General features: G+C 41.9%; 1 protein-coding gene across 4 annotated transcripts in view; it reads left to right on the top strand.

Annotated features, from left to right (window-relative positions):
- The window catches only part of TRPM3 (transient receptor potential cation channel subfamily M member 3), a 395690-nt gene extending 377017 nt beyond the window's left edge, over positions 1-18673 (top strand). For all 4 annotated transcript variants that reach the window (XM_034773284.1, XM_034773283.1, XM_034773282.1 and 1 more), the window contains 4 exons: positions 2361-2511; positions 4083-4282; positions 5053-5185; positions 11319-18673. In XM_034773284.1, the coding sequence (XP_034629175.1) occupies positions 2361-2511; positions 4083-4282; positions 5053-5185; positions 11319-12765 (1931 nt within the window). In that variant the 3' untranslated portion in view covers positions 12766-18673. The remainder of the gene's footprint in view (positions 1-2360; positions 2512-4082; positions 4283-5052; positions 5186-11318) is intronic.
- Positions 18674-21653: the final 2980 nt, after the last annotated feature.

Below are 21653 nucleotides of genomic sequence, written 5' to 3'. Positions count from 1 at the left end.
TTCCTCCGCAGCTATTCCTCAGCATCCTTCTTGTGCTATATCAACTGATTATATGTGTTTATTCTGTTACTGATCTGGAGTCTTTATAGGGCCAAGTTATGAATTAGGCTTTGTATCCTGCTGGACTATCGTAGCTTGAAATCAATGCATGCACATAAATCAATGCTGCCCCACACACCAGAATTTTAAAAGCACTTTGTTTATTTCCTGATCCTGGTAAGTGCTGAGTGCCCTCAACCTCTGTTGAATGGAGGCTGAGACCAATCAGCACTTCACAGAAAATCCTCCACAAGTCTCAAGGCAGAGCCCTTGATGCCTACATGAAACTACAGTTTGAAAAGCTAAAGGAAACATTAAATAAGCAGCTAATTGAAAAGATCTGTAAATAGCATGTTGTTTGAAGAATTATTCTCTTTGAATTCATCCCAGAGAGAGAGGGGGTTTTTCCCCCCTGTATGTGAGGAAGACTAATAATGATCATTAGCATATGCACATGCCCACAAGCACAGCACAGCCTTTACAGAAGGGTGTTATTGGTGTATGGGGTATTGCTTGTTCTGGCAATGTAATGCCTTGTCTGTGGGTGGTGGTTGTATATTTTACCATGGGATAGTAAGCCAAACATTCACCTCTCCCATACAACTGCATCAAGTACAGATTTAATAGCATAACATCTTCACATAGTGCCCAAAAATAAACAAGGCCTCAGGGCTACTTGATACCACATGATTAACACCACAATATCATCCACAATTGACTCCAGTGGGCTTTGGATCAGGCCCAGAGTAAACATTTTGAAAAGAAATAATACTAGATTTGTACATCACAGATTTGTTGATTTGGGGGGGGGGATTTTCAGAAGCACTCGGTATTTGCCTAACTCTGCTCCCACTGAAGTCAGTGGTAAAACTCCATTGACTTCACTAGGAGCAATGTTAGGCCAATGCTGAGTACTTTTGAAAAATCCCACCTTAATGGAGGGAATGATGGAAGGTTATCGATAATGTCCATTGTGTCTTTGAAGGGGTATATGTAAGCCACTTCTTCAGTGGTTTCCTTGAAGAACCCAAAAAGATGCTTACTCAGGATGAATCTTAAGGTATAAGAAAGTTACATGCCAGCAAGAAACGGGTCAGGCAACAGGGACCACCACATGTTACCAGGCTCACCACTTTTAAGTTGCTCAAGGAACCAAAAACAAAGAAGGAGCTCTGACATTACATGCTTTTTCCCTGACAGCTAACGCACCTTTTAAAACATGGCTGCCAAAGCCAACCTTGGTAGGTAGACAGCAGGCATGTCGTGTAAATAAGGAACCTGGTCTTCACAAAAGGCTACTCTGCATTTCATTTCTCTTGCTGATGATTTTCAAAAAGCACCCTTACCAAATACTACAGTATTAAATGGATCAAAATAATGTGGCCGTTATATTTTGGACACTTATTTTTTGACATTGTCATCATTAAAAGCTGATCTGAATAAGGCAGGGTGCTATGAATAAGGCAATGGGTTAGACAGACTATATAGATCGCTTGAGACCAAAAGGCCAACCAGAGTTATTAACTGAACTCACACTTATAAATGGGAGTCTCTGGCCAAAATATTGTCAGAGAACTTAAAAAGTAATATTTTATCCCTCCTCCCCCTACTTCCAAAAAATTAGTACAGAGTGTATTTGAATCTAAATCGTTCAAAAAATAAACAGGGGGCAGCTCCACTGCCTCCATGTTTCTATACCTGGTGCAATAAATACTTGATTGTTTCCTGCATTATTCTAGGCAGGCAGCCAAAAGTCCTTTATAGCAGAGTCATTACAAACATTTTCCATGGTGGTTCTTAGATTCTTGTGTACTGCAATGGCCAAATATATTACCTTTGTGTTATTGATTTGCAGTCCCTTCTATCAATTAGCAAAAGCCTAAATATTTATTCCCAATAGAAAATAAATGTTAGCTCATAGGAATAAGCATTTTGTTCACTTCACATGAAAACCTCTAATTACCACCAGTACATAGCACTATTTCAGAAGCAGCTTGACAGGTCAATGAGGGACAGGCAGTTGCAACTAAAATCACTCAAACCATATAGACTTCCTGAAATTTCTCAGGGAAAATCGTGATGCTGCTAACAGAAGAGCGTTCAATATCAAGAGCAGTAGCTTGTATAATCTGTAGTGAATTTGACAAGTGTTTGATCACAGCATGAGGCAAGTGCATAATAAATCTCTTGGGGAAGCATCATCCCACTTTGCTTTGGAAGTTTTTTTTTTGTGGGGTGGGTGGAGAAACCTTCTTCATAAATATTTAAATGCTTTTGTAGGTTTCATTCTCATTTGTTTGTTTTATACTGTTTCTTCCCAGCTCCCTGCGGCCAGAATGAAACCAGAGAGGATGGCAAAATAATCCAGCTGCCCCCCTGCAAGACAGGAGCATGGATCGTTCCAGCCATCATGGCATGCTACCTCTTGGTTGCAAATATCCTTTTGGTGAACCTCCTCATTGCTGTTTTTAAGTGAGTGGCACACTGATGCATGTGGATTCAGGGAGTTATGATTGTGATGTTTCCCTGAGATCCCTTGGGTTGTGAGGCTCTCGCCATCACCTGAAAGAAAACCTACTTTTCACCTTTCTGGTGACCAGTCACTAATCACAGACCTTAAGAACATAATTTTAAGTACAGTATATACACACAACTCCTTATACAACATCCATACATACATTTTGCAATGGTTATGATGACCAGTGTGATACAGGCTTTAATTAGGCCTGGTCCACACTAACCCCCCACTTCGGACTAAGGTACGCAAATTCAGCTACGTTAATAACGTAGCTGAATTCGAAGTACCTTAGTCCGAACTTACCGCGGGTCCAGACGCGGCAGGCAGGCTCCCCCGTCGATGCCGCGTACTCCTCTCGCCGAGCTGGAGTACCGGCGTCGACGGCGAGCACTTCCGGGATCGATCCCAGAAGATCGATTGCCTGCCGCCGAACCAGGAAGTAAGTGTAGACGTACCCTTAGAGACCTTATATGACATGCTTTTGATGAACCCATGGGATCCCTATATTCCATCCAAAGTTCCTTGGGTCACTATGATGATTTGGCCAGTATGGAGGCCTTTGCAGACTGTTGTGCTGTAGACTGGGGTTTGGAATCAGTTTCAGGGGAGATTTATTATGTGTGGGAGTGACAGAATAGATTGTCTCCAGGCAGGGCTGGATTTAGGGGCAGGCGACTCAGGTGACTGCCTTGGGATGTCGGGCTTGGGGGACGCCGGGCTTGGGGTGCTGTTTTTGTTGTTAGCAACAAAAGAGAAAATAGAATGTCTGAAGTAAAATGTTTCAGGTATTAATGTTAGTACATTGCAGTTATTCTTAAAATTAAAAAGTTTCTATAAGCTTAGAGGAAATACATTTTTTTAATTGGCTTATATATGACATGAATAAAATACAGTTTTATAGATCCTAGCATACAAATTTATCCTCTTCTATGATAGGGATAAATCATGCATGCAAATTGTGCATCAAAATCATGAAATGGGCTACAAATGCAATAAAAAATAAGGTATTCAAAAGTGTAACAAATGGGGGTGGGCACTGAAGACACTCCTCACCTTGGGCACTATTTGGTGTAGCTCCAGCCCCGTCTCCAGGGTATGTGGTGGCTGTGCAGTTCTTTAGAATTTATGGTATCCAAACTACAGAGATCCATTTGGACTGAGGGCAAGAAGTTCTGCGTTCTAATCTCAACTATGGCATATGTACACTTAATCCTTCATTGCCTCATTTTATCCATACATAAAATGTGGATAATAATACTTACCCACCTCATGAGCCTAACTGCTTGTGAAGTGTTAAGTATTGATATTCTGTCATTCATAACCAGCATATCATTGAAACTACTGGTACAGGCATTGTGCTTTCTTGAGGAGATAACAGTTAATCTTGTCCTGTTTTTTATGACGGCCTTTGACACTATGTGAAATCTGTCTAACTAGGTATAGTATTATCATGTGGGAAAATACCCAAGGATGGTTTCAATCTCACTTTATTTTCCTTTTCCCCCCTCCCCCTCTTTTCTTTTAGCAACACATTTTTTGAAGTCAAATCTATATCCAACCAAGTGTGGAAATTTCAGAGGTATCAATTAATCATGACATTTCATGAAAGGCCAGTCCTACCACCTCCTATGATTGTTTTCAGCCACATGACTATGATTTTTCAACACCTCTGCTGCAGATGGCGGAAACATGAAAGTGACCAAGATGAGAGAGACTATGGACTAAGTAAGTTAGTTCAACCAGCTCACACCTGTAGATAAAAAGCATGACTTTCAAATTCATTTGGTGGTCCTTAGAGTTTGCAGGGCATGTAAACTGAACTCAGCTCTACAATAACCTTTTCAGTGAGAAACAACTACGTACGCACACAAACACTAACTGAAATTAATCATTTAATTTTATCAGTGTATCTCCCACCCTTAGAGAAAACCAACACAATGTGTTCAATTTTCCCCTCTCCCTTACCACTGCTCAATATACAAACATGCCCTTCTTCCTTCCACTTGACAACAGGGAACCCTGAGACTTGAAAGTCTTGAAAACAGCACCTGACCAGGCAGAGATGCTAAGAATTTAAGTAAAATTAAGGATCTTTGTTTGGGAGATGTTAGAAATAGGAGAACTTACCCAAACTTTTCCCAAGTAAAAAATGGTTCAAATTTGGCTAAGGTCCAGGCCTTATTTCCTTGTTTTAACTAGTTCATTAAACCCTAATAATGATTTTGTAAAAAAGATAGGACTACATTTTCAAAGTACATTCATCCAACTGCTAAAATTCACAACAATAGTTTTGTGTGCACAATATTTACCTGTCTGACTGATGGCTGAGTGCGCTCATTTAGTAGCTGATTCTCATATAAGTGTATGATGTAGATACAGCCTTGGAGACTGCTTTTGAAAGTTTCGCCAACAGTCTACAATAATAAAAATCAGGATTTTGTTTCTTATAAATTTGTGCTTTGTCAGTGTCACATTCCTTCTGTCATTCCCCACAGAACTGTTCATAACTGAAGATGAACTAAAAAAAGTGCATGACTTTGAGGAGCAGTGCATAGAAGAATATTTTAGAGAAAAGGATGATAGATTCAATTCTTCCAATGATGAAAGAATCCGCGTCACTTCTGAAAGGTGATTTTTGGTTTGGTTTGGTTCATTCTATATCGGGAGTGGGTAAACTATGGACTGTGGGCCACATCCGTCCCACCCGCCAATTTAATCCGACCCTTGAGCTACCGTTGGGGAGTGGGGTCGGCAAACACTCCACACGGTTACTGGAAGCAGCGGCATGTCCCTCTCTGGCTCCTATGTGTAGGGGCAGCCAGGGGGCTCCACACACTTCCCTCGCCCCAAGCGCCACCCCCGCAGTTCCCATTGGCCGGCTGACAGGGCAGCACGCAGAGCTGGAGGCGGGACATGCTGCTGCTTCCGGGAGCTGCTTGAGGTAAGCGCCACCTGGAGCCTGCACCCCTGACCTCCTCCCGGGCCCCAACCCCCTATGCCCCTGCCCTGATCCCCTTCCTGCCCTCCGAACCACTCAGCCCCAGCCCAGAGCACCCTCCTGCACCCCAAACTCCTCATCCCCAGCCCCACCCCAGAGCCTGCACCTCCAGCTGAAGCCCTCACCTCCCCACCATGCCCAAATCCCCTGCCCCAGCCTAGAGCCGCCTCCCGCACTCTGAACCCCTCTGTCCCAGCCTAGAGCACCCTCCTACACCCCAAACTCCTCACCCACTCCTGCACCCCAACCCCAATTTCATGAGCATTCATGGTCCGCCATACAATTTCCATACCCAGATGTGGCCCTCAGGCCATAAAGTTTGCCCACCCGTGTTCTATATAGTAGGTATCTTTAAATGTGTTCCTGTTACCAGTGCTACTCTTTCTTCCTCTCCTTGGTAAGGGAACTGCTTGAGGCTACTTTTTAAATTATTCTTCACAGCCTAGAAAATGCAGCTGGTTGGAAAACGTTCAAATTTTTTTACTACAAATTTTCATCCAGATTTTGAAACTATGAAACATTTAACCAGCTCAGCTAGAAAATAACAAATCCATGCATTCTTCTTATATCCGAGTTATTAAAATCATAGCCCTGGAACACAGGTGGTCAAAATATAACCTGGAGGTCCAATATGGCTATTAGGTTCTTTAAGGCAACCTATAACTTTAGCTCTGAGGCGTAGCCCACTTAGAGTGGTCAAGAGCACTGGATGTCTGGACCTGTGGAGTGCAATGGGAGTTTTGCCATTTACAGAATTTCACCCATAGAGTTTATGGACTCACTCTCTCTAACTGCAATCAACTCCATTTTATGTAAATTCTGTGCAGCCTCAGGTTCCTGGCAAATTCCCAACATAGTTCTCAGATCTCTCTCTTCTCTCTCTGTTTAAATGGGTGTTTATGTAGCCCTCATAACCACTGTATCTGAGCAATTTAGTTAGGTTTGAGCTCCCCATCACAGATCATGTCTATTGACTCAAGGCATTGTTCTCAATAAATATTTCGGGCCAACATCCAGTCAGTCTATTCATAACTAATTCATATGAGCCAATGAAAACTCTTTAATTCCTTTTGGTTAAGCTTTTCTTAAAGAGACAAAGAGAGTGATGGTTGTGAATTCATTTCAAGAAGAAACTCTCTTCCCCTTATGCTGCATCCTCACAGCACTACATCTGATGCAACCAGGTTAAAAAAGTGCTTTATACCAGCATAGAAACATATTTTAGTTTTATTTTAGCTTTGAAACTAAATCCAGCTAAGAACAGGATTAGCATATCATATATCCCCTTAACCATCTGCATTCCTGGCTGAGAACTGTATTCTAAAACAACACACTTTTATGAAAGTACATTAAAGAGGAAGGATAGTCCAGTGGTTAGGGACTAACATAGCACATGGAAGACCCAGGTTTCATCTCAGCTCTGCCACAGACTTTCTTTTGTGACTTTTTCGCAAGTCACTTAGCTTTTCTGTGCCTCAATTCCCCATCTGTAAATTTTCTTCCTCACAGGGGTGTTGTGAGGATAAATACATTAAAGATTTGAGGTGCCTAGATACTTATATAGCCCCAGTTATTGTAGTATCTTAGATAAAAGACATTTTTTGAACTAGAACCACAGATCTGCCCCAGCCCATTCTCTGTGTTCAATATAGCTGAGAAAGTTTGGATCTGGACCCAGACTCTATCCAATTGTTCTGACCCAGAAACATAAATCTAATCCCTCTACTCTTTCCCCAAACTAAGGAATGTTCAAAACTCGCTCCAGATCCAAGCTACATAATTCAGGGCCATCTCATTAGAAATCGTTAATAGTGGCAGGACACAGAAGCTGTATGTTCTTACCCACCCTCTCACTTTTCTATCACAGTACCTGATCATCATTCTGTAGCAGAATACATAGAGCATTACATCCATTAAAAACTTAAATTATAGGCAAGGTTGTCGAGTCCACTAAATCTACTTTGTGTGCCATAAAGTGGACGTGAATCAGCCAGAGAGGCCTGTGGAAAATTCCTCCTGAGTTAGGGAACTCTCTCCCAACAAGAAGCAGAAAGAAGGCAGCTCTACCACCTCCTGAATAAACCACTCCTCCCTCTCCAACTCCTAGCGTGAGGGGGAGGGGGGCATATGAGTGACACAGCAGAACTCTGCTATGCCCAGTCCTACAGTGGTGTAAAATCCCTACAGGACTGTATGCTAGTGGTGTAAGTCAGATCTGCTGTCCTGACTTGCACATAGGCTAGATGGCTCAGGATCAGGCCCCAGTCAGACTCTGTTGAGCATCATTGCTCACGTGTGCTGTACACCTCATTCAGGACTGATGCCTTTGCTTCTTAAACATCCTATTGAACATTTTGGGTTTACACAGTCTGTTCTGTGGCCTAGCTTGAGAAAGGACAATAGTTACATGTCATAGGTGCAGGCAGGCTAGTTATGGGGAATGAACGAACTTCCTCAACAATACTATAAGAGGAGATGCATTGTGAGGAGTTGGTGGGGGAATGTGAGAGCAGGACTGAGTCTTGCAGTGAGAATCGGGGGCAACAATCTCTAGGAAGAGAGAAGAAATTGAGAAAAGAACTGGGGTGGGAGTTATACATGTGCTTAAGTGTTTCCTGGATCAGAGCCTTGGTCTTTTGCTTCAGCCTTCTCTGAATCAAGCAACAACTTACACCTTTACCTTAGGCTGTGGCTGAGGGGAAAGCCCTCTGGCATTTGTGTTTGAGTGGACATGCTTTATATTTAGTATTCTGATTTACAATAAAACACACCACAAAGGAGTTCAAACTTGGTCTATGTGTAGAATCTTTCCTACTCTGACCAGTTTGTCATAGCATCTTATAATGAAAAACTGAACATGAAAAAAAACATAAAACAAGATTTTAGTAATCCCAAATGTTCATGGGGCACACCAGTCAAATAACTTAGAAAAGTATCTATCTACCTACTTAGTAGGCATTCATTACAATAGTATCTATGTGTTAATAATACACACTTCAGGAGATGAAAATGAAAAATAACACAAGCTGTAAGGTGGTTCTTCTCATTATGCTAACTAGAAAGGCAAGCCTTGTTCAATCTCCTGGAGACCATGGGGGAGAGCAAGGTGGGATTGATATATTTTTACATGGACTTTCTATTGTAGAAGAGTTACAACCCATTCTCTTTGGAATCCTTCTTTCATAAACAATATATTACAGTCAGCAGCTCATTTCAATCAGCATAGCATTATATATTTACATAAGGTTAAATTATTTTTCTTAAACTATATGCAGCCATCATATCAGTCCACCCTGAAAATATTCCTTCCTAATTAACAGTCAAGTCCTGTCTTGAAGCCAATGGAAAAACCTGCCATTGACTCCAAAAAGATGAGGATCATACCTTAATAGTGCTTAAGCTATTAGGTTTAGCTTGTTGAAAGTATCACCTAACTTCCAAAGATTATTTTTAAAAATCTGTCCTTAAATGATTTGCCCAAGGTCCCACAGAAAGCGTAGGAACTTGACGCATGGCGTCCCACATCCCAAGCTGAATCCTTAACTACTGGGCTATCTTTCTTCTCAAAATATTTAAAATTAATTATTACTGTAACCAGAGGCCCCACATGACTGCTGATGGGGGGAGGGCAACATGTGACCATCCCACGCCTTGCCTCTGGATCTAAAATAGACGTTTTAAAACTGTGGTTCACCCCACCCCCTGGGGGGAGCAGAGGAACATTTGGGAAGGTGAGCAGCAACACCAGGTGGCTTGAGCCAGTGACTCCAGGCAGTTAGCTAAATAGAAAGCAGAAATCTGGGGGGAGGGCATGTGCTCCCCCCCACACGCATTGTCTCTGACTGTAGCATCCAAAGGCTCCAATCAAGATTGGGACCAGAATGTATTAACTGGTGCACAAATATGTATTCAGACATGGTCCCTACTGTTATGCATCAGCATACACACAGAGAAATTATACAAAAACATAAATACTCTTGCTGGAAGGCTGCAACGTAACACTACTTTATTTCCTAGAATTCAGAACAATAACACACAAGAACCTAAACAATCGAGAGAAAAACACCAGGCTACTCCCTAAAACAAAGAGGCACAACTCACTCCGCCTTACCATACACTGGCTGTCTACAAACTGACTCTAATTGCATGCTTCATTCCAGAGCCTTCCATTAAAATCAATGGCAAAAATCCCGTTGACCTCAATGGGATCAGAATTTCCACTTGTTCAGTACCTTCTGTATCCCTAAATTTCAAAGTTAGATATGTCATCATAGAACAGTTATTTTAAAGGTTGAATGTGTGCTAGTGCATTGTCATTGGCTAAGAAGTATATAAAACTTGCATTTTAAAACCAGAACTTTTTGTTAAATTGTTAAATTAAATTATATGGCAAAATTCTCCCAGATTCCAATAGGAATTGGTAGTTTGAATATTCTCTATTATGAGATTATATCTTGTGCTTGAAGTGGGTTAGGCCTTTTTCTCCAAACGTTTTTGTTTCCTTTGACTAGAAGGGGTGGTTTAGTGGTCAAAAAACAACTTGGGAAGAGTGATGTTCCTCCAAACCACAGCTTCAAATCTCAGCAGTGTTTATTTAGCCATTCATCTTTCCAAGTCTATATAGTACTGAACAACAGTTTACTGTGTGTTACTCTTTCAGATAAGACTTCTGAAACTAAAATTTTGCCCACTCTGCATGCCCATTAAACTGGGGTGCAATCCAGACCCCATTTATGCAGTGTTTTCCACCTCTAATTTCTATGGATCCACAGATGCCGACTCCGGGGGTGCTCCGGGGCTGGAGCACCCCTGGGGAAAAATTAGTGGATGCTCCGCACCCACCAGCAGCCAAGCTCTCACCTCCTTCTCCCTCCTTCCCCAACATGCCGCGTCCCCACTCCTCCCCTACCCTCCCAGCGCTTCCCACCGCTCCACTGCCTAACATCTGTTTGGCGGCGCTTAGGACTTTCCAGGAGGGAGGGGGAGGAGCGGGGACACGGTGCACTCAGGGGAGGAGGTGGGGCAGGGGCGGGGACTTGGGGGAAGGGGGTGGAATGGGAGCGGGGAAGGGGGCAGGGCAGGGGTGGGGCTAAAGGGGTCGAGCACCCACCGGGCAGAGGGGAAGTCAGCGCCTGTGTATGGGTCTATTGTATTGAATCTAAAGTATTTAAAGATAACTGATAAAACAGTCATTTTATCTCATCATCTAAAAATAAACTGCAAAGCAATTAGACTAGATCCTTAGACCTGTATAAATTCTACTTAGCAAAAACCCAAGGAGGGACAGGGGCAAAAGTTGGTTGTATTCCACTTTCACACCCACAGCCTTAATCCAGGAGCCAGCCATATCCCAGTTTGGCCTATGGCACAATTTATAGCAACCTCATCTCTGCCCCTAACTTTTGTCCATCTGCAACAGCACCCAAAGCAGCAGTTCTGGCAGCTGGGGCTTGCCAAAGCAGAGCACCACCTCATTCCTCCTGCCATCACCCTACATCAAGGCCTACAAGTGGGTAGCATAGAACTGGTTGTTCTGGTTCTACACCATTACTGCAGTTTCCTATAAAAGGGAAATCATTTTGGCCACTTAATCCATCCTTAACTGTGCTTTACAGCAGATGGGGTGGTATAAAAATTAGAATAGAACAGAGGATTTGGCCTGGACTTTTTAAGCCCTATTTGTTCCCATACATTTTGGCAGGTTAATAAATGGACACCAATAATCACTCCCCTGCATATAACCCATGCATTCTTCTTTTGAAGGGTAGAGAACATGGCCATGCGCCTGGAGGAGGTGAACGAACGAGAACATTGTATGAAGGCTTCCCTTCAGACTGTAGATGTCAGGCTTGCTCAGCTGGAGGATATGATAGGACGAATGGCTGCAGCCTTAGACAAGCTGACTGGTATAGAGAGAGGGGAAACTACCAAGATACGATCTAGAACCTCCTCAGACTGCACAGATGCAGCCTACATTGTGAGACAGAGCAGCTTCAATAGCCAGGAAGGGAACACTTACAAGCTTCAAGAGAGTATAGATCCTGCAGGAGAGGAGTCAATATCCCCAACCTCTCCTACTGTCACGCCCCGCCTGCGAAGCCACTCTTTTTATGCAGTGAATATGAAAGACAAATGTGGGTTAGAAAGGTTGGAAAATATTTTTAAAGAAAAGTCTGTGAGCCTGCATCGAGCGAGTAGCTCACACTCTGTATCAAAAGAAGCAAAAGTACCGTTAGCCCCTACAAGCACTTTGTCAATTGCCCCAGACTCCAGAAGGCCTTCGTCTTGCATAGATATTTATGTTTCTGCCATGGATGAGTTGCATTCTGGTATAGAACCTCTCGACAGTTCAATTAATATACTTGGTACCGGAGACCCATCTCTGCAGGCTCAAATAGCCTCTTCTGTTCTAGCAAACAATGTGTATATTAGCAGTATTCCCAGTGACAGAATTTCTGGCAGGAGCATTGATTGTGAGGAAACCTCTACAATGGAAACAAGAGTGTTTTCTTCAGACTATTCACATATCACAGATAGCCAAAACCTCTGGGATTCAGACCCTCCTTTGTATCAGACCTTAGAGCGATCTAAAAGCAGTCGCTATCTTGCTACTACCCCATTTATTCTGGAGGAAACCCCAATCGTGAAGTCTCATAGTTTTATGTTCTCTCCTTCTCGGAGCTATTTCAGCAGCCTTGGGGTGCCAGTTAAAACAGCAGAGTACACAAGTATTACAGACTGCATAGACACCAGGTGTGTCAGCGCTCCCCAGAATATTGCAGAAAGATCCAGTTTTCCTGGAAATCATGGAGACAAAGTGGAGGACTTGGGATGCTGCCACCCGGAGAGAGAAGCAGAGCTAAGTCACCCAAGCTCTGATAATGAGGATATTGAGGCCAAAGACAAAAAGGGGGCTTCCTTATCTCCTCAAGAGAGCAGCACAGCAAGAACACTGTCCAACAACATACCGCTTCCAAAAATAGAGAGGGCCAACAGTTACTCAGCAGATGAGTCCAGCATGTTGTATGCACACACAAGGAAAAGCTATTCTATCAGTGATAAACTTGATAGACAGCGTAACACAACGGGCCCACGAAATCCATTCCAGAGGAGTAAGTCATCCAGGCCGGAGAGTAGAGGAGACAACTTGTCTATGAGAAGACTGTCTAGAACAGGCGCTTTCCCTAGCTTTGAAAGCAAGCACAGCTAGACATGCATAACAGGAGGTCTAAGAGTCATCTGCTCTCCAGTCCATTTTCCTTAGCAGAATAAAATAACCTCACAACGTGATATGTCAACTAAAGTCAGAGTCTGTCACTGGTCAGGTTAGCACTTTGTTAATCTCATTGTCGCACACTGAGTTACTGGATCCTGACCGAGTTGATATTTGCACTTAAGGAAAGAGGGAGGGAGGAAAGCTTTATAAACACTTAAATTAAAAAAAGAAAAGAAAGAAAAGAAAAAAAACACCCTCACGAAGCCTTGAGTAGGTTCAGAAATCTGCCTTTTACTAGAAGACATCCTAGGATTTCTGGTAATTATTCATGAATTTCTAGGACACAAGGCTAAATTGGCAAAAAGAAAAGCATACAAATGAGACACTCTAAACTGATTTCTTTTTACATCAGTTCCATCATTGCAATGACTGAGGAAGAGCATAATTGTAGTCTAGAGAAATGAGCTATAAGCAAATCCTAAAGCTCCCCCACTTCTGCAACTGATCATTGTAAAGATAAACAAGGCAACAATCATATAGTTCACCTGTCTCTTTTTGTATTGAATTCTAGTGCCACAAAATGTTTATATTTTCAAGATGGGAAAGGAAAAAGAACTGCCTTTTGTATTGCAATGTAAATGAAGGAAGAATTTATGTAAAAAAAAAAAATTGTCAGGTGGTTTCCTGTACTAAACAGGCATTGTGGTGCAGTTGAGCCAAGCTCAGGATGAATGTAATTAAGTGGAATAGTATATATTTATTTTTTTACCACATTTGTCATCAATATATTGTCTCACTAAATTAAATGATGTCACGGAACAGTAAGAATAATGGGCTGAGATGCTCAAAGCAGAGCAGGAGTGATATTATATTTTCACTAGTCTCTGCAACATTTCCATTTCTTGCATTAATTGTTATCCACCCTCCCAAATTGCTACCATGTTCTTCTTACTATTCTACCGTCAAGCTGCTGATTTTTCACATCATTCACCCAACACAAGCATTAACATTTTACTTATTGAGACAGTTGTATCTAAACACTCAAAACATACCATACAAAGTTTCTCAAGCAGTCTGATTTCAGATTACCATTGTTTAATGGAAAATGGTCTTGGCAGAGTATCTCAAAACAATAAAAAAGATTTTAGAGGTAAGCTAAAGCACCAAAGTGAAAGCCGATATGTGTTAACAGCAAAAGTCATCAGTTGCAAGTATGCTTCCATTAAACAGCAAGATAGAACAAACCACAACATGCATTTTAATAAAAATTCTGCCTTCAATTATGTATATGGGACCCCAAATGAAGTCAGCAGTAATATTTCCTACGCATCTGAGTGCAAAACCTTGTTCATTATGTTAATAAGGTGTTTCATACCTCTATGATAGCCATCTCTTGGTCATATAATAGAGCCTTAAAAGTATAATTTGATCACAATTTCACATCATTTTGGGGGGGGGGGGAAGCTTAATTGTGAGACGTTTGGAAGCAAATGCTGTGACCAGTCGTTTAAAAAATAAAACAGCCTCTAAAAAAATTACCATACATGTGGATCCAGGTCCTTTATTATTAATGTTAACATGGGTGGGATTTTCAGAGTTACCTATGGGGCATCACATGCCCATTAATTTTAGTGGGAGTTGGCCATGCAAATCAAGAGGCATCTTTGAAAGTCTCAGCCTAATTTATCTCTAGGCATTTATCCCAGGGGTGTCTGAGTGATAGGCAACAAAGCCCTACCTCAAAATTAAATATCTGACCTGCGAGAAGAGGCAAAGAGAATGGGAAAAATTGTGAGCAATGACTCACTTTGTGGAAAGTTGGTGAAATAAACAAATGCAACATGTTGACTTTAAAACACAAAATGTATTATTTGTTAGTGCACAAATTATTTTCTTTTCCTACTTTAAATCAGTCCTTCTGTGAGCTAGACTCAGCTTGTGTTTACTCGATTGCCTTGAGGTCCATGTACTGCTTTTCTGTCGTGTCACTGATCAAGGGTACAATTTCTGACCTGTCACTCGGTGAATTACAAAGTGTGCTTATGATGGGCTGATTGTTAAACAATAGCTTTCCCAGGACAATGCCATTTTTGTTTAACAGTCTGCTTCAAATGTGCCAAGTTTTGTATCAGTCTGTTCCTAAGGTTTCTCTAAATCAGACTTTTTCTTTATTGCTTTTTTAATTTAAGGATGTTTTCTGAAACTATTCATAGACTTTTCCACCTTCATCAATATGATTAGCATGTACAAGAAGAATTAAATAGAGATCCCCCCCAATCACTTTATTAGTTCAAGGTGTGGAGAACCCCTCTGGGTGAATCATTGTTAGTTTGTTGGGGTAAAGGGGTTTCCCAATCCAGGAGCTGTAAAATAATTAGAATACAGTACTTTATTGACCTGGAGCATAAACTCCAGACGTGGTGAACCAGGACACTTTAGTTACCTCCTTTAACTGCCATTATATATAAATTCCACTATAAAAAAGTATAATTCCATAATGTCAAAACTGTTCCTGAATGTTTCCCATTTACCTAAAATAAGGTTTCTATAGCATGTATTATGATGGATGGTAGAGTATTTTGTTTATCTTCACTTGTTATCATCAGTGGGATGAGAATTTTGCCCCCCTCTCAACACTGAATGGTACAGGTTATAACTTCTTTAGTGGAGATAAAAAAAATAACTCAACCTTCATCATCTTATAACTATAGCTTGTGCCATATGATATATATATATATCCCATGTATAATCCAGTATGGTTTTGACATGTGATCATATAGTGAATGTTACAGGGCAGCTTTAACATTACATTATAAAGTCATACTTTTAAATCTGTAACATTCAATAAAATAGCACATGTTGCATTGAACATTAAATTCCACTATCCAAGTTGTTAGCATACATATGGATTATGCATTTTTGGTTACAATCTGTAACTCCTGTATGTTTCACACGTCCTTCTGTACAGCGCCACTGTAAATGTTTGTATGAGCTGATGTATAAGTCTCTAATGAGCCACTGTGAGCTGTGATTGGTGAGTTGTGATAGTGTGAAAGATGAACTGGCATGTTATGCAAAAGATAAGATAAATGAACTTTAAACAATATTTTGAAACTCAGTTGACTTAGCTGTTTGTTTACATATGCTGGCCAATTAAGGAAGCAGTGTACAGTATTTTATAAATATTTTCATATAGTAATCTGTTGTTTCCAGTTTAAGTGATACTATTCTATAGTTGGGTGTACCCTTGTCCTAGATATTGGATTATAGCATATTATTCTTTCACAACAACGTGATATGACTGAACTAGTTTCTCTTCCTTAAAGTTGAGTCTTCTTTTTGTGTCAATGAAAATGCATGCATTGTTCCATAAATTTCTTGGGACTACTATGAGGCTTAACATTTTATTATTGCCTGCCTGTAATGATGAATCCAGTTAGGAATTTAAAAAAATGAAGTTTTTGGACTTTTACATTATGTTCAATCTTTAAGCAAACTAAATTGATTTTTAATTTTTTGTAAACTACACTTCAAGATGTCAAGAAATTGAAGTACTAAACACAAAGGTGTGAACCTACAGCAGTGCTGAGACATTTAGCTCTCTACTTTGGAAAAGATAAGGTGTTTCATTACTGTTCTTGGCACACCTGTCTGGTAACTAATGGCAGTGAGGTACAAATTGCTAAAACATAACAACCAGTGAGAAAAGGCTCATTAATCCACATGGCAAAATCACTCTAGACTCCAGATAATTAATATTGATTTAAAGACTTCTGTGTATATGGAATCTGTGTATATGGATGGGATGGATGATTTTGTTAGGGTGGGGGTGACTTGAGATGTAATATTTGTAAGAGAAGTAGAATATTTGTTTCTTAGAAACTGTCTGGCACCTGAAAAATGCAAAAGTAAAGTATGTCTGCCAAGTTTGAACAACTGCTTATACAGTAAAATAAGTGCCATTCACAGGACAGGGCATCAGTCTAATTCAATGGTTCTCAACAGGCAGCCTGCAGGCCTCATGCAGCCCAATTAGCGCACAGCTGCAGCCTGGCCCAGCTCAGCTATGTGCTAAAGGCCATCCCACATGCCAGGGTCGGAGCTGCCCCAGTGCGGCAGGGTCGGGAGCCCCTGGCCAACTCTGGGGTCCTGGGCAGCCAGCCCGCCCCACATGGCAGGGGTCTGGGGTCAGAGCAGCTGCCCGGCCCCACAGGGTCCAGGGCAGGTAGCTGCCTGGTCCCACACAGCAAGGGTCTGGCTGCTGCTGCCCTGCCACCTGGCTCCTGCAGACCAGGTAACACATTGTGGGCCACACATACGGCTCACAATGTGTAATAAGTTGAGAACCACTGGTCTAATTCCTGCAGTTGGAGAGACGAGGCCTGTTCTCTCAAAAGCAAAAGTTATCAATTTACAAATTTGGACTGAGCTCACTGAAAATCAAAAATCTCTCTAAACTGTTTGTTTAAAACAAGAAAAAAAGTCTTCTTGTATTTGCTCAGGTTATCACTTTAAGGGGATTCAACAACCAAGAGTAAGGAAAATATGAGGTGGTCATTCTTGGATTTCCAAAGTGGGGGTTGTGATGATTATGAATTTCTCCCCTCCCCCAACAACAAAGTTTGCATTTTTGCACAAATCAGTCCATTTGAGACAGCAAAACCATGTTTCCAGATTAAAGTACATTTATTATAAGACAGCTAAGTTAATACTTTTTCTAAGAAAGGTGCTTCAGGGTATTGTAGCATGAGTTCTCCCTCACCAATCTCACATAACCAAGAGCACATTCGAAATAGGGAAGGAGGGCAAAAGTAAAGGATATGGCGGGGGTGGGGAGTTATATTTAGCTAATGAATTCCTTCATTACTGTACATTAGAATTTACCCTTCTTTCCTCTCTGGCATAAATGAATACATCACAACACTACCCCTGCACGTGAAAGGAATGATTGTCTCCACTCCCATGACTGTTATTTTGCTTTATAGCCAACTATAGTGGCATTTTGGAGAGCAATATAGCATGTTCCATCCTGCCCCTTTCCAAGGTAGATTATTGGGTAGATTCTGATCTTTGTTACACTGGTGTAAATCTGCAGGAAGTCTACATGAGTGGAGTTACTGTGTATTCACTGCAGAATAACAGAGAGCAGAATTGGTCCCTGAATTTCCAACTTTACATCACTTCTAGCCATTACACACATTGTCCTTAACCAAGTTTCCAGTGGGCAGTCTACTGAATGAGCCACTGGGCCTGCCTAACTTCAGTTCAGATAGACTGTGAAACCTAGTTATCTGCTGCACTTTCATTCTGAACAAGGTTCCACCAAGTTCTTACTTCAAAAGGCTCTTGAGGAAAATGTTTGGTTATAATATTGCTGCTGCTGTTGCTGGTCGAAAATGGTAACTTTTGTTTATATGATAGTGGGGGGAAATGGCTGTGAACTACGACAATATGCGTGCACAACAGTAACCTGTATTAAAGGTATGTCCTCCTTCCACCCCTGCAGCTGTCTTATCTGAGGAGAGCCTATATGCTGCTAGTGCTGTCTGGAACAGTGTTTGCAATATTACTGTACTAATAGCTATGTAATGATATAGTATTTGGGGTATCATTTGTAACTGTTATACCAAACATTTATAAAAGGAGGAGGAAACCATTAAAATGTCATTTTTAAATGAATTCATATAAATATGAAGGTTTTGAATTTTGATTTATTCAAATATATATATATATAACTAGGGAAAACAGTACTTTTTAAAAGGTCTACTGGATTCACAATGCACTTTTAGACTGTGTGGTTAGATATATAATGAAAAAACGGAAGTTGGCTGTTACTGCAGTAGAACTTTCTGAAATTTCTGTAACAAATGTTTTGCAATAAAAAAGGATGTAGTTCAAAACATTTCTACAGCTTTCCAGTGCATTTATTTGCCGTCATCTGTTTTCAACATCACAATGGACAATGATGGAAGTGGCAGCTGCCTTTCTCCAAATAAAATCTGATTGTTTTACTTCAGTTCTAGCTAAGACTAATTTAAAAACAGAAGTACTCTCCCTCACAGCATTTTATAGATGCAATAAAAAAAAAATCAGACTGGTTTAATAGTTCTCACAACCACTTCTGGTTCCCGGTCACCTCGATTTTTTAAAAGTAGACACCAGGTCCAGCTGTTCTTTATTAGTTCAAACTCTATGTTAGGTGCCCTGACACAGGTAGAACTAGATTTATATATAGCCCACATATTATAGACACAGTAAATGAAGAGAAGTGAGGTAATGTCTCCTATTGGACTAACTTCTATTAGTGAAAGAGATGAGCTTTCAAGCTTACACAGAGTTCAGGCCAATACATTGGTCACCAAGGTGGAAAGGATGTAGAGAAACTGGAAAGGATCCAGAGGGAAGCAACAAAGATGATCAAAGGGATGGAATGCAAGCCCTATAAACATAGACTGAAGGAACTGGGCATGTTAAGTTTGGAAAAGAGGAGATTGGCGGGGCCTGGGGGAGAGAGAGACTATGTTAGCAATCTTCAGATGCTTGAAAGCAGAGGTGAAAGTAAGCCGGTGTGCCGTACTGGGGTGGCCCGGCTTCCCCAGGTGGCAATTTAAACGGCCTGGGGCTCCCAGCAGCGGCTGGAGCCCCAGGCCCTTTAAATTGCTGCCAGAGCCCCGCTGCTGGAGCCCTGGGGTAGCAGCAGTGGGGCTCCGGGGGTTATTTAAAGGGCCCGGGGCTCCCCTGCCTCTACCGCCCCGGGCCCTTTAAATAGCCCCCAGAGCCGTGCTGCCGGAGCCTTGGGGTAGCAGCGGCAGCCGGGGGCTCNGCAGGGATGTGGGGGTCAGAGCCAGCCTCGGCAGCCCTATACCGGTAAGTGTCCTCCCCCTCCCCCGCTGGGGTAGCAGCGGCAGCCGGGGGCTCCGGCAGCAGTTTAAAGGGCCCGGGGCAGTAGCGTCGGCTGGGCCCTTTAAACTACTGCCGGAGCCCCCGGCTGCCACTGCTACCCCGGCGGGGGAGGGGGAGGACACTTACCGGTATAGGGCTGCCGAGGCTGGCTCTGACCCCCACATCCCTGCCCCTTCCGCCCGAGGCCCCACCCCTTCCTGGGGCCAGAGCCGGCCCCAACCCAGCCCCATATCGGTAAGTCCCTATTTCTACTTTCACCTCTGCTTGAAAGGCTGCCATAAAAAAAGTTGTTCTCTTTTGCCATTGAGGGCATGACAAGAGGCAATGGATTCAAACTACAGCATGGCAGATTTAGATAAAATCTCAGGAAAAGCTTCCTAATTGGAAGAACAATAGGACAATGGAACAGATTGTGTGCCGAGGTTATGAAAGCGTCTTCACTGGAGACCTTCAAAAGGAGTCTGGATAGCCATCTGTCTTGGGTGGTTTAGACACAACAAATCCTGCGTCTTGTTGGGGGGGCAGACTAGATGACCCTTGGGGTCCCTTTTAAATCCATTATTCTAAACAATATTACCTCATCCACCTTATGTCTCTAATATCCTGCGACCAACACAGCAAACCATCAGATTACAGAGACTGTCAAGAGGTATGATGCCCATAATAGGTTATAACAGAGTGCAGGAAGCCAGGTCACACAGTTTCTAATCCTGGCTTTGCTACTAACCCTTGCTATTGCATTTTAGGTAATTTACTTAATGTCTGTGCCTCAGTTTCCCCATCTGTAAAAATAACACACCCACCTTTTAACGTGTTTTCAGATTTTCAGATGAAAAGCTCTATGTAAGTGCAAAAGGTAATTTATTGTTGACAATATGAAATAGTATCATTTACTATTAATAATTATTATTGGATTATATAATGCTACCAGAAATAGCAAATACTTGCTTCTAATCATGAAGCAAAAGACCATGGGGGTAATGAAGCTAACTGACTCCATGCTGCACCATTCACCTTTGTTGTGTAACCCTATACTGTAGCTTTCTACCGCCAGTGTGTACCTAGGAACAAGTATGTAGTAGGTTTGCCTAAATTTGTGGGGTGAAGGGGGGGGTATGTTGATGATACCAAACTGTAGCTCTATACCCAGTGTATCCTCATTTACTGTGCCTGAGTGATGTGTATACCTGACACTTCCCAGCTCAGGTACCACAGATCATTTCATGACTGTTTTTGTCATTTTTGAAGCTACAATTTTTTAAAAGTGAAGAGTGTTTTATCCCCTGCTTTGTAACCTTAAATGGTACCAACCATCCACGAGAATGAAGCAACTTAAGAGCAGTTAGATGCTTCTTAGCAGAATTATAAGGTTAGGAATATGCAGTGTAGTTGTAGCCATGTCAGTCCCAAGCTATTAGAGCAACACGGTGGGTGAGGCAAACCTGTCGCTCTGACCCTCAGAAGTTGGTCCAATAAAAGATATTACCTCACCCACCTTGTTTCTCTAAACTTAGGCGTATTTAGCCAGTTCAGCACTATGGCTGGAAAGTCCTAAGCACTTTTTAATAAAACACGTATTGGACTATATACACCAGGGTTTTATATCTGTTTCTGCTGGCACAAACCCTAGCAGAGAACCTCGGGAAGAGGGTTTCAGCAACACAAGATACCATAGCAACCCCTTTGCTGGAGCCCTGTGACTGGCACAGTCCCAAAAGTTGCATGAGAAGGGTCACATGAACAATGTGCTGATTCAGAGAATCCCAGCTGCCATCGCCACAAAAAAGGCTAAAAAAGCAGTGCTCAGCCTAGGTTAAGGAATTGAAACTGCCTTCCCCTGCCAGAACTCCTGAGAAGAGCAGAGGGTGAAAAAACAACCCGCCCAGCCACACTAAATGCCTTTTTTAGGTTCAGAGGATCTCACTGGTGCAAGGATTTAAATTTTACCCTTCTTTGAACAGTGAAGGTGAATCTGGCTC

The sequence above is a fragment of the Trachemys scripta genome, chromosome 6, assembly GCF_013100865.1.
Source record: "Trachemys scripta elegans isolate TJP31775 chromosome 6, CAS_Tse_1.0, whole genome shotgun sequence".
NCBI classification, from domain to species: Eukaryota; Metazoa; Chordata; order Testudines; family Emydidae; genus Trachemys; species Trachemys scripta.
Note: the sequence above shows the minus strand (reverse complement) of the source record. Positions and strands in the feature narration are given on the sequence as shown.